The sequence below is a fragment of the Mytilus edulis genome, chromosome 1 (assembly GCF_963676685.1).
Source record: "Mytilus edulis chromosome 1, xbMytEdul2.2, whole genome shotgun sequence".
In the NCBI taxonomy this organism is placed as follows: Eukaryota; Metazoa; Mollusca; class Bivalvia; order Mytilida; family Mytilidae; genus Mytilus; species Mytilus edulis.
The window spans coordinates 109,028,503-109,045,209 of NC_092344.1; the positions used below are offsets into that span (position 1 = coordinate 109,028,503).

Below are 16,707 nucleotides of genomic sequence, written 5' to 3' on the forward strand. Positions count from 1 at the left end.
ATATACAACTTAATTTATAAATTAATCTGAATTTCATAGCGCGTCGTCAATATAATGAAAGTTATAAAAAAAATCTATAACCAGCAGATCTATACTTCTATAAAGAAAGTATTTTTGTACAAAAGGGTATTTATTATAAAATGGTCCTAACTATAGAATAGATAGTTTACCACAGAAATCTTAAACGGAAGTTTCGACAATTTTAAACGGAAGAGATTTGAAAATAAATTTAACTTTAAATAAACACTGAAATAATTTTAATACCTCGAAGGTGTAAAGAATACACCAACAATCTCAATCTTTAAGTGTCTTCATTGCACTAACCGACGAGTTCATGTTTACAGTAGAAACAGTGGATGTGACTCCAATAAATTCATTATCATTGTAGTCATGAATATTTATCGATTATATTAAATTGATAAAGATTTTATCGAGGTCGCACCAACTGTTTCTACAGCTAAGATCAGTTACATGTAACATGATCTCGTCGATTCGCACGACGAAGCCATTGTTTATGACAAAACACACATTCTAGATTATGTATTTTTGTTTCCGTCAGTTCGAAAGTATTTGATCATTTCAACTTCTTTGTATTTCATAATATGTGTCATGAACAAAGACATATGTTCGATTGAATAATGATTTCCTCGTAACGAATGATAGAAATTTTGGAGATCCCGTATTTGATCCTTTACCGTTAAAATGAAAATGCCAATGACAGAGGTTGAATATAAAAAATGTTTTACTGTGTTAAAAAAACTTCGACTTAAACAATGAAAACTTACACGTTGGACATGAAATATTTTGTCGATGAAGAAAATTAATTTGTGTCACTTCTGAAATAAGTTTGTCGATAACGTAACTTATTCTGACGGTAAAGAAACGCGAATTCGATCATTACTCTGTTACGGGCTGGCTGGCCTTGATATCGTTTTGTTGTCTGAAAAATTATATTTTTTTCTAAGTAAACTCATTAATGGATAAGATTATATTTAGATGCAAGAAAATATAAGTGTAATGTGTCGATTTTTAGTGTTCTTCAAATGTATCAAGTTATTCGTAATTTGAAATCGTTAAAATGTACATTTCTAAATATATAATATCTATACCTTATTATTTTCAGTTTACTGCAGGGACCGACTTCGTACAAGATACGGTTGGTGCTGCTCAGACCAAAACTATTATGGAATTATCAAGAAATGAAACATTGTCACTTACAGAAACAGATGATGGATCACAAACCATTTTAGACTATGTCACAAGTTTACTTTGTCCTAATAATTGTACTGAAAACGGAAATTGCACATCAGGTATAAATGTGTTTAAAACTTTCATTAATATTAGCTTGTAAGTTTGCATGCAGTACTATTAAAAGGAGATCGTTATATATGAATGAATGGATATTGACAATGTCGATGTACTCTTTAAATACCCTTACGTATTAACTTTATTGGTGTCGATTGTTTTTGTCCATAAGATGGTATTTTGATAAGAAATTTAACTTACTTAGTGACATAATGTTATGGATATTAACAAGGTTCTAACAAGCACTTTCACTTTGCTGAAAAGCCGCTAGTAACGCCATTGAGTCCTTTATTAGAAATGCTTGTTGGTCTCTTTATTATTTATTTTCTCTACTTCAGTAAACTTATGAATATTAGTGCTTTTTGGCATTTTACGTGAAGTATATTCTAAATGCTTACCCAAAATTAATGTTAAGCTGAATTGTAATTTATTGTTATGCAACTGATTCTGCCATCATCTTTGAAATGATCATTTGATGCTATATTTTTGTCAGTGATTGGATATATTAATGACTGGACTACGGTTTGTAAATGAGAAACTGTTTTCCCCGGAAAGAAATATTTTACAATTCAAACTTACAGAGTGTTTAATAGAAGTTTCGTATAAAAAAAAAGATAAATATGACTACAATTCCCTATTTTTCATTATTTCGATTCTGCTAAAAGTACTTACTTTGTAACACAGATATCTATTTTATTTTAAAATTCAAATAGAATGGTTATTTTCTCAGTTTTAAAACAAGTGCTTGCATTGCTTTAGTAAGATTGTGTGAAGTTCTGTCTCCCTACAATTTCAAAAACTGTTTAAACATTAAGAGTTGATTGGTACATATTGATACTTTGATAATGATGCTATTTTCATAGAAATAACTATAGTGGTCATCAATTAAGAACTACACTTAAGGTCAGTACAGTTGTGCTAATCTGTTTGAATCAGGGATTTGTTTACATAACGATTTTGTAGTGTAGTGTATACAAATAAACCACATGTTAATTCATCATATTATACAATGATTTTGTTTTTATAAATAAATTTGATAAATGAACATAATGCGTGTTCAAATCACATTTTTATTCTAGGTGTTTGCTCGTGTAATAATGGATACATTGGTGATGATTGTTCAGAAGAAATGTCAAAGCCGCCACTTAACATTTCACTACCAGCAAACGGTTTGTGTGGAACAAGAACAAGGGCTTGTAAAAGAACGAATATATATGGAACGTTCAAATCAAAAACCATATGGTGTAGACGTAGACACTTTCGGGTAATTAATACAGTAGATAAAATTGAGAATGGAAATGGGGAATGTGTCAAAGAGACAACAACCCGACTATAGAACAGACACCAGCAGAAGTTCACCAACAGGTCTTCAATGCAGCGAGAAATTCCCGCACCCGAAGGCGTCCTTCAGCTAGCCCCTAAACAAATATATATACTAGTACAGTGATAATGGACGACATACTAAACTCCAAATTGTACACAAGTAACTTAAATTAAAAATAATATAAAAAAAGTTGGCTTTCGCAAAGTTGGAAATTCAACCTATCAGTCTGATAGTGCTTAGCAACTCAAGGCAATGTATGTTACTTTTACAATATATAGATTGAACAAAGATTATCATTGTGGCTTTGAATTTGCGCATTATAATATACTTAAGGGGCCTTTTATAGCCGACGATGCGGTATGGGCTTTGCTCATTGTTGAAGGCCGTACGGTGTCGTATAGCTGTTAATTTCTGTGTCATTTTGGTCTCTTGTGGAGAGTTTTCACATTGGCAATCATACCACATCTTCTTTTTTTTTTATATTTACAATATTCAACTATATTATTTAAAGGACATAAACTGACATTCATGTAACTGATTCGACTCAAATTCTTATAAATGACTTATAACTTACAAGTTACTTAAAACAAATTGACAAATCACATACACGGTTGTTATGTATTAGCATTACGGGAATTTTCTAGAATGAACGTTATTTTATTAATTATCAATATAACGTCCTGAGAATGTCGAAGATCTACGACACGATAAAGAAATAATTATGAAATATAATTTCACAAAAAGCACGTGCAATAGTATTATGATGATTTTCGAACCTGATTTAAATTTGATTTAATGCCACTGATTACAAAATATCTAAATCGTCTAGTTGGTTTTACCTGCAAGAGAATGATTTTTTGTAAAACGAATCAGTCATCGAATGGTTTTGCCCGGTCACGCCCTTATTTACATTTCAATGCTGACACTCTTTTTTTTGTAAATCCGAATATATGAAGCACATACGTTTCACACCTCCAGCTCAGGTCTTGATTGAAGGTCACATAAAATGAATGCAAATGAGGTTGAGCTATTGACCTTACAAACACACCAACAATGAGTTTTAAATATTTTTTAATAAAATTGATCCAAGTGAAGTACAAAAACATGTAGTATTTCAATACTCCTCTTTCATATATGCTTAAAACACAAACAAAATAACAATTTACACTTTTGTCTAAATGGTAGCTGATATCTCGTTGAAGCGGTTGAAATAAATGAAGACCACATTTCTTTTATAATTCTTTATATTTTGTAAAAGTGAGCCAGAACATTATTTTTTTTTACTACATATGGGTCGTAGTTCCTTCAAATTCTTGTTAAAAAACGGATGGTTAATGGAGCTAGACCATTTAATTACACATATATACAGGTTTACTGATGTTCCTTTTCCATTAACAATTCAATTATCTCGATGTGTTGATGACCATTTGGTGAACCTCGGCTGGTTCATTTTCCTTTTTGATCGGGTTATTGTCTCTTTGACATATTCCAAATTTCCAATCTGCATTTTTTAATTGTTCTGATTTGGTTCTATTAATAAATATCTTATTGACCTAGCGATTAATGAAACTACAAATACAGCTTCCTCATCCATATTTTTAGAAATTTATCTCTAAACATTTATCTCTATAGATATCGGTCGTCTTATTTGTAATCATATCTGAGATTGTGACATGTTTTAAGTGTGTAGTTAGCTTGCTATAAAACCAGGTTGAATCTCCCATTTTTACATAAGGAAATGCCTGTTCAGATATGACAGATTTATTTCATTCGTCTGGTTGATTCAAGTTTTTGATTTTACCATTTGATGGATGACTTTCCGATTTGATTTGTAGTTCGGCATTTTTGTTATGCCTCTTTTTGGAAAGGCGGATATGCGTACCCTGTCGATGAACCCGGTATGAGACTGTCATCAAAGTGAAATGGTTAGCACTTTAAATCCAGGTTTAATCCACCATTTTTTACATTTGAAAATGCCTCTACCAAGTCAGGAATATGACAGTTCTTGTCCATTCGTTTTTGATGTGTTTTGTCTTTTGATTTTGCCCTGTAATTATGGACTTTCCGATTAGATTTTCCTCTGAGTTCAGCATTTTTGTGATTTTTCGTATGGATTTCATGCGATTCCTTTAGTTTTTTATTGACACTTTAATTTTTCTCTTCTTAATCAGTAAACGGGATTTACATATCTGTAAACTAAGTTTTCCAAAATCTATTTATGTATCAGTGACTTAAAGTTCTACAGGATTCAAGACAAATACATCATGATTAAAGTTTATGTGCTCGAACAGTGAATATTATTCAAATTATTTTTGAGGTCTGCGTGTTTTGTAAATTAATGCGTTATTTTCCACCACTTTAGTCACTTTACTTTGAAACATTGTATGAAAGTAATTTATTATTTAGTGGATAAAGAACCTAAAATCTGTTGCAAGCTTATTCAAATTCTTTCGTGTGGAGCTTGTACGTAGTCTATGTGATGAGTATAACCTGTTGAAAACCTGTCTACCAAGCATAGCAATATGTTGGCTATACAAAAAAATGTTTTGGATTCCTACATTTTTCCTAGGTTTGCCTTTGTATGGATATATTGGATTTACAAGAAAATTACCAATACATTAATCTTTTTTTTAACCAATGAATATTAACGTCTATTCAAATAGATATTGATTTGTCTGTATGGTAACATATTTATCTTAGAGATGAAAGCTGAAAAACTAATTGACATCAGGATCTTTGAATCATAAACATGTATATGTTTTTTTAAGATTCTAGACGGATTACATAAATATACATCAGATTATGAGGTGATAAAGGCAGATTACAGGAATCTTTTCATGATATCTGTCAATCTAGAGTCACCAAGACGTAAACGGTCTACAGATGATGCAGTGATGGCAGATGGGTTTGAACTCAGCTTGTCAAATGATGGAAAACAATTTGGGAATAGCGTCAACATATTTATTTTTGATGAGCAATGCTTTAAATGTGATACAAAGTCAAAGAAATGTTATTTATTGGTACGTTAATCTAATAACTTAAGAACATAAGAAATTTTAAAACGGGCTTTGGTGGTGAAGTAGTTTTGGCAATTGACGTAATTTAATAGACATCTTTTGAATGGTTTTTTTCGCGTAATGTACCTTATATATTTATGCTATTTATTATTTATATGTAAAAACTACTAAGGTATCTGTAAATGAAACTGCAGACTAACAATGCACATACAAAACATATCTGGAAGTCATAACACGTCCTTTATCGATAGGAAAGTGTTTATACAATGTGTCACACACATTCTAACCAGACTAACTGCTAGAAAAGTTGTTCGAAAAAATTGCATTCGGTTCTACGTAATGAACTTTTAAATGACATATAGTTTACAAGTGTGAACAAATCGTATGTACAGGTAATTAAATAAAGTGTATAGATGTGAACAAATTAAATGTGAAACTAGTGTACATTACATTAAACTAATTGTAAACATGTTAATTGTACATGGCGTTTGGTGTGAACACGGCCTAAGTAACTGTAAACATTTTTTTATTTTTCTTTCTGAAAACAAAATACATTACTCTGTCAATACATAACTAAGATGTCTGTGTATTTCATTTTATTGAAAAAAAAGGTATAGTTTATTATTAGATAGTTAAATGGGGATATACACAAATACATGTTCTAACTTACAGGATTCATGTCCTGTAACAACTACTGAACCCCAAGAGGCTGTCACTGGTTAGTAAAGAATTTAGTTTTGTTTGTTTTATTCTTTAGAAATAATCACATCTATTTCGACATTAATATTTCAACTTTTATCAGAATTTATGTAATTTGATTCTTTGGATCATAAAGCAAATACAATAAATCATATGTTTAGATAATATGATGTTAGGACAATGGTACTATATTTACGTTCGGAAAAGAAATATGTACTAAGTTAATTAATGAAACATACGATAGTACAGTAAAAATCATCGGGAACACTAGAAGTCCAAGTGGTGAGAGATTAAAAGAGGGTTAAAAGATACCAGAGGGACAGTTAAACTCATAAATCAAAAATAAACTGACAACGCCATGGCTAAAAATGTAGTTAGTAGTTAAGGATAGGCGAAAGATATAAAAGGGACATTCAAACTAATAAATTGGAAACAATCAGACATTGACAAGGCAAACAAACGTCAAAAAGACCAACAAGAAAAAATGTAGTCTTTACCGTTCTTTTTCTTTTAATATTTACATTTCGTTTATACCAACTAATAGTAAACCAATAAAATGCATAACTACAATGTTATATGCTAAAGGACGTTTTCAAATGTTTCAGAAAGTGTGAAACACTCCCCATATACTAAGTACGTCATTATTGGAACATCTGGAGTCCTATTAATCATCACAGTCATATTCATACTTTTGTTTTTGAAAGTAAGGAAATTCAATTCGAGGTTAGTATTGGTAAAAATTAAATCTAGATGGATGATATAAGAAATTTTTTTAAATGCAATCACAACATTATTATAAGCAGATTGAAAAAAAAAACCTCAGTGGAACCAAAAATACGTGATCAAGTAAGGGAATGAGATCAATATTCGACCCAGCATGACTTTTATTATTTGTTACATCACTATATAACAATATATAAAACAAATAAAATGGGGTGAGTTTGGTACTCACATACCCTCTCCATATGCTAATGCCTACACACATTCATTTACCTCATCTTCGGTTTTGTTTGAAAATATGTTGGTGCTTTCAGTGATTCGAGATGTGTGCTGACGGCACATTTTTGTCGAGCCTGCGACTTTTGTCGCAGAAAGCTCGACATAGGGATAGTGATCCGGCGGCGGCGGCGGCGGCGTTAGCTAACTTCTTAAAAGCTTTATATTTTAGAGGGTGGACGACTTGGATGCTTCATACTTTGTATATAGATGCCTCATGTTACGAACTTTCCGTCAGTCACATGTCCAATGTCCTTGACCTCATTTTCATGGTTCAGTGACCACTTGAAAAAAAGTTAAGATGTTTTGTAATGTTAAATTCTCTCTTATTATAAGTAATAGGGTAACTATATTTGGTATGTGCGTACCTTGCAAGGTCCTCATGCCCGTCAGACAGTTTTCACTTGACCTCGACCTCATTTCATGGATCAGTGAACAAGGTTAAGTTTTGGTGGTGAAGTCCATATCTCAGATACTATAAGCAATAGGTCTTGTATATTCAGTGTATGGATGGACTGTAAGGTGTAAATGTCCAACTGGCAGGTGTCATCTGACCTTGACCTCATTTTCATGGTTCAGTGGTTATACTTAAGTTTCTGTGTTTTGGTCTGTTTTTCTTATACTTTATGCAATAGGTCTACTATATTTGGTGTATGGAATGATTGTAAGGTGTACATGTCCAACTGACAGGTGTCATCTGACCTTGACCTCATTTTTATGGTTCAGTGGTCAAAGTTAAGTTTTTGAGTTTTGGTGGGTTTTTTTAATAATATATGGTCAACTAATTATTTGGTGTATGGAAATATTGTATGATCTATATGTCAGTCGCGCAGGTTTTATTTGACCTTGACCTCATTTTCACGGTTCATTGGTCAATCTTTAGTTTTCTTGGTCAATGTTAAGTTTATCTGACAGTTGTAATAAAGCTTTATATTTAGGACTATCAACATAATATCAATGATTAGTAAAGAAGGCGAGACATTTCAGTGTGTGCACTCTTGTTTACTGTCTGTCTTAAATCTTTTTGAAACAGAAAGAAATCAGAAATTTATTGATATTTAATCTAAACTAGTGGTATAGACACTTGTCTTTGTGGGTATTTTTTGTACTGACCTGGCGTTATCTTTTCTTATGTTGTTGGTAACTGTCTAATAGCATGTACCCACTACCTTTTTATTTTAAAATAGTTTCCCTTATCATCTTCTGATCAGATAAAAAAATCATTTGTATGAACAAAATGTTAAAAAAAATGATTGCCTGTATACCCTAAACTATAACAACTGTTAAAAAAAATCAAAAGTCTACAAACGAATAATTATCATTGATTGTTCATTTTCTAAACATTAAACGATTTTTACAGTTTAATAATTTGAAGCACCACGGTTGTTTTACCCATGGATAGATATCATAAACCTTAATTGGCAAATCTTTCCCGAATCTTACTTTGCAATGTTTTTAAATATCGTATTTGGTTTTGATTTGACTGTTAATGCTGAGTCAAACTTTAAAAGCCTGTTATCATTGATGAGTTTGTTGCAAAATATGTGTTGATGTCATTACTGATTGACGTTTTTGCCCGGGGGTTTTGCAATTCTAGAAGTCAGTACTGCCACAAAATATCATTTATCGTTAATTTTTCTGCAAATTTACTGATTATTGTAAAACTGTGTTTATTTTCATGGAAATTGAACTGGTTTATACAATCTTGAACCAAATGCAGAAATGTCCCCTGTTAATTCACTATGACGTCATAAGCATGTCAAAATTACGTATTATTCCACAAAATATATGAGCAACAACTCTACCGAAAAAGACAGTTAACACAAATCATAAATAATCTTTGTAAAATGCATTTTGTAGCATAATATATTTTTTTTATAAAAGAAGCTGTTCACATCTAAATAGTCATAACAAGATCTCAGATTGAGGTTACTTTGGTTGTTTAAAGCCCTCAGGCCAATATGTCAGACAAAATTCCAATATATAGCTTGAACAAATTTGGCACCAAAAATTCATAAAACTCCTTCTCTATTTAGCTATTTTTAGTTCATTGCTTTTAAAATCTGTGATCAATAGATCGTTATACATTTTATTCTATCCTGCTGCAAACCAATAAATAAAATTTTACAGTCCTTACCAGGGCTTATATTAAAATCTCATGAGATAACTTCTTATTATCCCTGCCTACAGAGAGGTACACTTAGTTTTGCGCGTTCGTCTGTGCCAATGCCCAGCCAATAAGTTAGGTATCATTCACTGTGAGTCTGTCTTTATGAATGATTTTATATTTGCTCGGGAACTTAAAAAAGGGGTACAGCAGTCAATATTTGTTTATTATCAAAAACAAATAAATGTGTAAACAATAATAAATAGCAGTTCAAAAATGTGTAAAAAAAAAGTAAAACCACAACAATACTGAACTCTGAGGAAAATTCAAGACGGAAAGTTTCAAATCAAATGGCAAAATCAAATGATAAAACACATCAAACGAATGGACAACAACTGTCATATTCCTGACTTGGTACAGCCATTTTTAATTGTAGAAAATGGTGGGTTGAACCTGGTTTTATAGCGCAAAATCTCCCACTTGTACAAAAGAGGGACGAAAGATATCAGAGGGACAGTCACAGTCGCATCAATTTCCATTTTATTGACAATGATGCGTGACCAAAATGTCACAAATAAGGGTACAAAAATAACACATACCCCACCAAAAACTTAGGGTGATTTCAGGTGCTCTGGAAGTAGAAGCAGATCCTGCTCCGCATGTGGCACTGGTCGTGTTGCTCGTGTTGTTAGAAACCCGGTTAATAGTCTAATTAGGTAGGTCACATTCGTGAAAAGGGAAGGGGATTGAAGTTACGACATTAGGAACATATCCAATATCATCTGTGTAACGAATATTCCATAACGGTCAACCAACTCGTGATGTACTCGTCCGTAATATAACGAAGTGTTGTTTACAACTTCACCATTTGAATCTCTTGGTTTTTAAATAAAAGATCACAATTGGGAAGATGAAATCATCTCATTTGTCATAAAGTTTTGTTTTCAACCTATCATCAATGTCAATTTCTAGATATAAGTCCTAATCAAATGACAATTGTCACGAGCAACTTTTTTTTTCTAACGAAGAGGCAATTGAAACAACGGAGAGTTTAGACAACAGTCTACTTTTCTTTGTATACTGTGGTATCGTACCCGACTTTGAAATCGCCTCGTCTGTCATGTCTTGTTACACTTTAGTCAGATTCTTCTGAATAAAATGACTGCATGTTTTGTTAACAGTTTGACATTGATGCACTGTAACGTCTGTAACTTTTTTTATTTTGTCAGATACATGTACCTACCTTCTGTTTTTTGAAACTTTTTCATTTATTGAGTTAACTCCAAATATTGTGTCATATCTTTCTCAAAAACTGCTTAACCAAATGCTTTGCATTATGAATTATGGTAGACTAGATGCACAGCAAGGTTTGTATTCATGCTTATTGGACGTCTCAACGATATTTCTGTTATATAAATTGTGTTGATACATTGATTGTACAATCAGATAGCTGTATAAATTTCAGGAACAAGAAGGGCATAGAAAAGTTTGGATCGACACCCAAAGTTGAAATGTGGAATGTATACAACGGAAGAGGGAAACAAGAAAAACTGCACATGGATATGAATAATTGAAAAAAAGATATTGTGTACTAATATTGAGTGTATTGCACTCGTTCAGGTTTTTTTTTATGTACACATACTTGTAATGGAATAGACGTTAAAAAAACTAGTTACCGGTCTTGTAAAATATTACTTATTAGTATACGTTGTATTATTCATTAAGTTCTTTCAAATTTCCGTGCTTATAATCTTTTTTAATTAAACCAAATGTCTAATATTTTATGATTGGTTTCAATTATATATAATAAAATAAGGAAACACGTTTTTTTTTATTTTGATACTTCATTGTCGAATGTTACGATCAATTTCACAGTAGCTATATCACTGGAAATTCAGGAAACATTTGTTTTCAAGCAATAAAGGCTTATCGCTTGAGTCATATATCAAATATTTATCGACCTTGAATCAAAAATGATTCCAATTTTCCCTCTGAAAACTCTTATTATTTAGTAACTTTATTGTAACATGCAACCATCTATCAAGGAACTCATGATAGGAAAAGCAAGCCCTGTAATATCTATCAACTGGGTGATGTAAAGTCCATATGAAGGCGCGACAGGAATGTTGCTTTATACAAATGAAAAGTTCAAAACTGGAAGATAACTCGTAATCTTTTTGTTCTCTACTTACCTCCAATGTCTATCTCTAGATGTAAGTTAAGATATGAGACACTCAACGGTATCTGTTAGTTTAAATATATTTATTTATAGTAGATAGAGAAACAAGTTTTGCAACTTACATAAATCCCTTTCCACTTTGTGGGTGCGAGTGCTGCCTTGTAGCGGCATTAGCCTGCTCTTTTTCGAAATCTACAAGGGTGTCTTTAACGTGCAAGATATATGTCTCTCTCTTAACACGGGTCAGCCATTTATTGTCCCCTCCCGACGGACTATCATCGTTATCTGTTGTATCCTTTATCTCTAGTTGGATGGGATAGATGCTTTCAACAAAGTCACCAAATGATTTTAATTATATAGTGATAGGACATTACCTATATAGCGAAATTGAAAGGTAAATGCTAGCTTCAATTCATTCCTCCTAAGAAATTCATGTATGACGTCAGTCTAATATTAATAGAGGAACAACTCGGCAAGAGGTAGCGCGCAGTTGTGTCCTATTGAAATACCGATTTCTGTTGAAAATACGTCATCTAAACGTGGACAATCAAACAAGAAATCGAGCATTTTGATGATACAAGTTTCATGCCACATCTGTAATATTTTGTTTCACAGTAGCTTTGAAGCCCGACTTTGATTGCTTTTTGATGAAAATAAGGTGGAAAGAGGTATATCTTAGTTTCTTTTGTTACCTTTTCTGACATAGGACTCGGACTTCTTTTAAACTGTGTTTTTATATTTTCCTTTTTACCTTTTTGATACTTAAATATTTATTTCAGAGCATGCCAGTATTTATATTTATGTATTGTTCATATTAGTGAATAAGTTGTGTAAAAAAGGAACCAATTCGTAAAAGCAGATTTGCTTGTTTCTGAATTCTAGTTATTTATTTGTTTCAACTGTATCGTATCGTTGTGATAGTTTATCTGAATAAATATTGTTTTTATTGAGTTTTACTGTGTGTTTCTTTATTCTACATTGGCTAGAGGTATTACTCAATTTATTTCACTTTACTAGGCGGGGTTTAACCGGTTCGCTCATAATAAACCAGTCCATCTATAGATAGGTGTTTTAGGATAAATTCATCAATGAAGTGTCCAGTCATTCTTTTGTAAATTCCTTTGATGACACTGATAGGTGATTATAAATCAATAATTATTATAACGGCAATCACCCTTATCACACACATCTTCAAATAGACTGTCCTAATGCAAATTAAAACGTAAGCTCCGCCCGATCAGTTGAAATAACATTGGTAATATAGGGGGTTGAGATCTCACAATACATGTTTAACCACGTCGCTTTTTGCGCCATCCCAAATCGGGAGTCTGTGTTAGTCTTGAATGTTGTTTTTTTTTTTATTTTAGTTCATTTATATGTTTTGGATTTGAGTGTTATGCCCATTTTTTTTTTATTAAACTAGCATTCATTAATGTTTAGGGGCCAGCTGAGGATCACCTCCGGGTGCGGGATTTTCTCGCTGCGTTGAAGATCAATTGGTGTCCTTCGGCTGTTGTCTGCTCTTTGGTCGGATTGTTGTCTGCTCTTTGATCGGGTGTTGTCTTTGACATATTCCCCATTTCCATTCTCAGTTTTATTAATAGCGCACTTAGAAGACCCAATAGTACACCGTTGATTTAAGGACACTTATGTAATGAAGGTATTCAATAAAGTGAATGAAGATCCAGTTCTTTCTTTTTTTTTATACTCCAAAGGAACATAGAACAGACCCATGTTTCTCCAGGATATTCGTGAGTAAGTGTCTTAAGGGTTTATGTTGAGTTTCTAAGTGAATTGTCAATATCAAGAAGTTTATGTAATGCGATATACACACAACAAGGATGTTGGCTATATTTTGTGGGCACAATGCTATGTTGCCATGGAAGAAGGACACATGCTTACAACATGTTTGTCTTAAAAGATTGGTGTAGCATGCGTATTAATAGTCATGTTTATGTTTGTATCTTACAAATAAGAAAATGTGGTATGTTTGCAAATTAGACATGCATGGATTTCAACTTTCCAACTGTATGTTTTGATTACTCGTCAATATGGCTTTAACAAGTCTCAATTCATACGTAATGTTAACTTGACAAACTTTATTAACAGAAATGTGCTTTCTTTTACAGAAAATAAACTGATCCGAAAATGTTATGAAATATATAAATTCTCTTATTTATGATATCTAGCGTTTCTATGAATTTATAAGATTTGAACAAAGACCAACTACTGTTGCCTTATATTCCCGAGTGTTTAAATGGTATTCAACAGATCTCACCTGTGTTCTTGGAACGGGTAACTGCATACAATTTTTCATAAGTGAGGTTCAAAAATGTATTTTGTATTGCATTTTGTGATATTATTTGTAGTAATTTTATTATTTCACTGATGCTCTTACATTACATAAGTAATGGGCTTAAATTGTAATCGGTATAGGTGATCCAACTAAATGTGCAAATTTAATTACAATTTTATCTTGATATTACCCTTTATTTTTGACTTAAATACTCTTTGCACATGTATTCCGTATCCAAATAAAAAAAAACACAAATGAAAACACTTGTTCCTGCTTTGTTTCATACAAGCGAATGGCCATTATAGATGCGAGTATCTTGTCTTATGGACGGGTAAATCTTACTTTGTTAATGGCATACGATACAGTTTCTTTCCTAAGATGATTTTTTACGAAAATTTTCAAACAAGCTATTTTGCAGTTGACCAACTCAAATAGGTAATAAAAAGAATACCTTATTATGCTACTTTAACTTATAAAAGGGGTCGAAATTTTAGACATTTTACTCAAAATTTCATTTTTTGTCGACATTTCTATCCTTTTGATAGACACACCTCACATTTTTATTTCAACAGATTCAAGCGGATTTTGGTACAAATATTATGAAATCTTCTTAACATAAATATGCTCTTAATATGTACAACAGTACTTTGGAAATGATTAATTTTCAACAGAGTTTCAGGAATTTAGGGAAACATGCGTATTTTTTGCGGTACATTTATCAATTTAAAAAAAAAAATGTTCACTTTTTCATCAAAATTAAAACATATAATCTTCATACGTAATCAAACCTAATGCCATTTTTAAAAAGAGGGGTCCATGTACTCGTTTTTCAAATTAAATCAGTATTAATCATAATCGTTGAAAAATACATCATTTCCCAATATGTTACAGTTTGACGTCGCAAAATAATATTTTACGTTAGCAACGTGATAAACTCCCATGTAAATGTATCATATGCCCTTGAACACCACTCGGTTCCAACCATTTTTTTCTTCTCTCTGAAACAGACATTATCAAGATGTTCGATTTCTAGTATTACAATAAATGTGAAACTTTTACAGGACTTTTTTTCAACAAACCATGGGCATTCCATTGTGAACCAACTGTGCTCCTTTTCTAGTCAGCTCGTAACTTCATTCATATGAGACTGACCCCATAAAGGAGCTTCTTTGGGAGAATTAAAAGAAGCTTGCATTCCCCTTCAACTTCACTTTCTGATGATGTCCTCTCAATAAAAAAAATCAATGTTTGGGGACTATGTTGAACGAATTTATTCCATCGCATTTGAGATAAAGAATACGACCAATACAGACAAGTCTTCCTCATATCTTTACTACAGTGTGCTATAATGTCCAATGAGCATAACTCACTTACTGCTCTCATATTTAAAACCATAGAAAGCTTAATATTTACATTAATATTCTTTAGTACATCCTTAACTTCTTTGACCCCCCCCCCCCGTATAAACAGAAATATATACATACATAAAGGCAACTGTAGTATACTGCTGTTCACTTGTTTAAAAATCGATTGAGCGAAAACAAATGTGGGTCACAAATAAACGTGAAATAATTTTAACTTAGCTTGAAATCTAAGCTTGTTAGCCTAAAAAAAACCCAGATAATCATCCTTCTAACATCAAAAGTTTTAAACTAGAAATTTGAAATTTTCACAAATCGTACAAAATGGGCACCCTGTTTAAATGCAAAACAATATTTGAAAGCGAACTTAGAAATAATGAACGAATGATATACTTAATACATACTTGGGTACGAGCATCACTGAAGAGACATGTATTGTCGAAATGCGCATCTGGTGCAAGAAAATTGGTACCGTTAATTTTATTACTGCTCCCTGGAAAATAGTCAAACAACATTATTGTTTTATACGGAGAAGAGTTGAGGGCTTGCAGTTTCAAGTAACACACATTGTTACCTCCATAACATTAAATAAATAAGTGTTCGTATACAAGTACATGTACTTACCAGTTTTGGTGAAATGTTTACAATTAGTTTTGAAATCTGATAATAGTTACTGGTTTTAAGTCGGAATTTTAAAATGCATTTTTATTACAAAACAAATATATATTAATATTGAAGGAAAAGATATATTCCTATATGTGTACTTAACAGTTACAACACCATTGTCAATATTTTTACCATATGTGTATTGTACAGAGCTCTATGTACTTTGCTTGTTTGAGAGATGATGAATTTATTTTACAACTGCAATGAGTTTTGAAAGTAACTCTTTATTTTTGTCCCACACATCAACATACTTTAATCCAAAATTAAACAGAAAAAATACAAATCATGTTTATACTGTTCGATACTTAAATTTTTCATATGCATAGTATTACCATCTGTGGATAATAAATTTATGTTTGACATAGAAAAACTTGTAATAAAATACTACCAAATTTATAAATATATACATGAAGATACCCTGGTCTTTATGTTCTTATAGCTGTACCAGTGAATAAATTAGTTAACGGCATGTGCAATTTTGTTGTTGAATTCCAAAAACTAATCAATTGTTAATCCACACGGGTATTTGTGTTAGTATTGCAAGATCTATAAAATTTACAGAATGATTTATGTGATAAAAGATGTCATTAAACTGTGAGCATCTTAACAATAATTTTTCTTTCGATTGATTTTCATTGAAAAGCGATCACTATTTGTAACATGGTTGAATAATACTACATTGTATTTAAAAATTAATCACCTGACTTATTCTTTTGACAATTACGTACATACAGTGAATATATCTTGGGTATTTATA

At 31.8% G+C, this 16,707-nt stretch overlaps 1 protein-coding gene across 1 annotated transcript in view; it reads left to right on the top strand.

Annotated features, from left to right (window-relative positions):
* The window catches only part of LOC139498307 (von Willebrand factor D and EGF domain-containing protein-like), a 31,456-nt gene extending 25,087 nt beyond the window's left edge, over positions 1 to 6,369 (top strand). Inside the window, exons 14-17 of the mRNA XM_071286709.1 lie at positions 1,124 to 1,310; positions 2,385 to 2,569; positions 5,398 to 5,649; positions 6,319 to 6,369. Coding sequence (XP_071142810.1) covers positions 1,124 to 1,310; positions 2,385 to 2,569; positions 5,398 to 5,649; positions 6,319 to 6,369 — 675 coding nt within the window. The remainder of the gene's footprint in view (positions 1 to 1,123; positions 1,311 to 2,384; positions 2,570 to 5,397; positions 5,650 to 6,318) is intronic.
* The last annotated feature ends 10,338 nt before the right edge of the window (positions 6,370 to 16,707 follow it).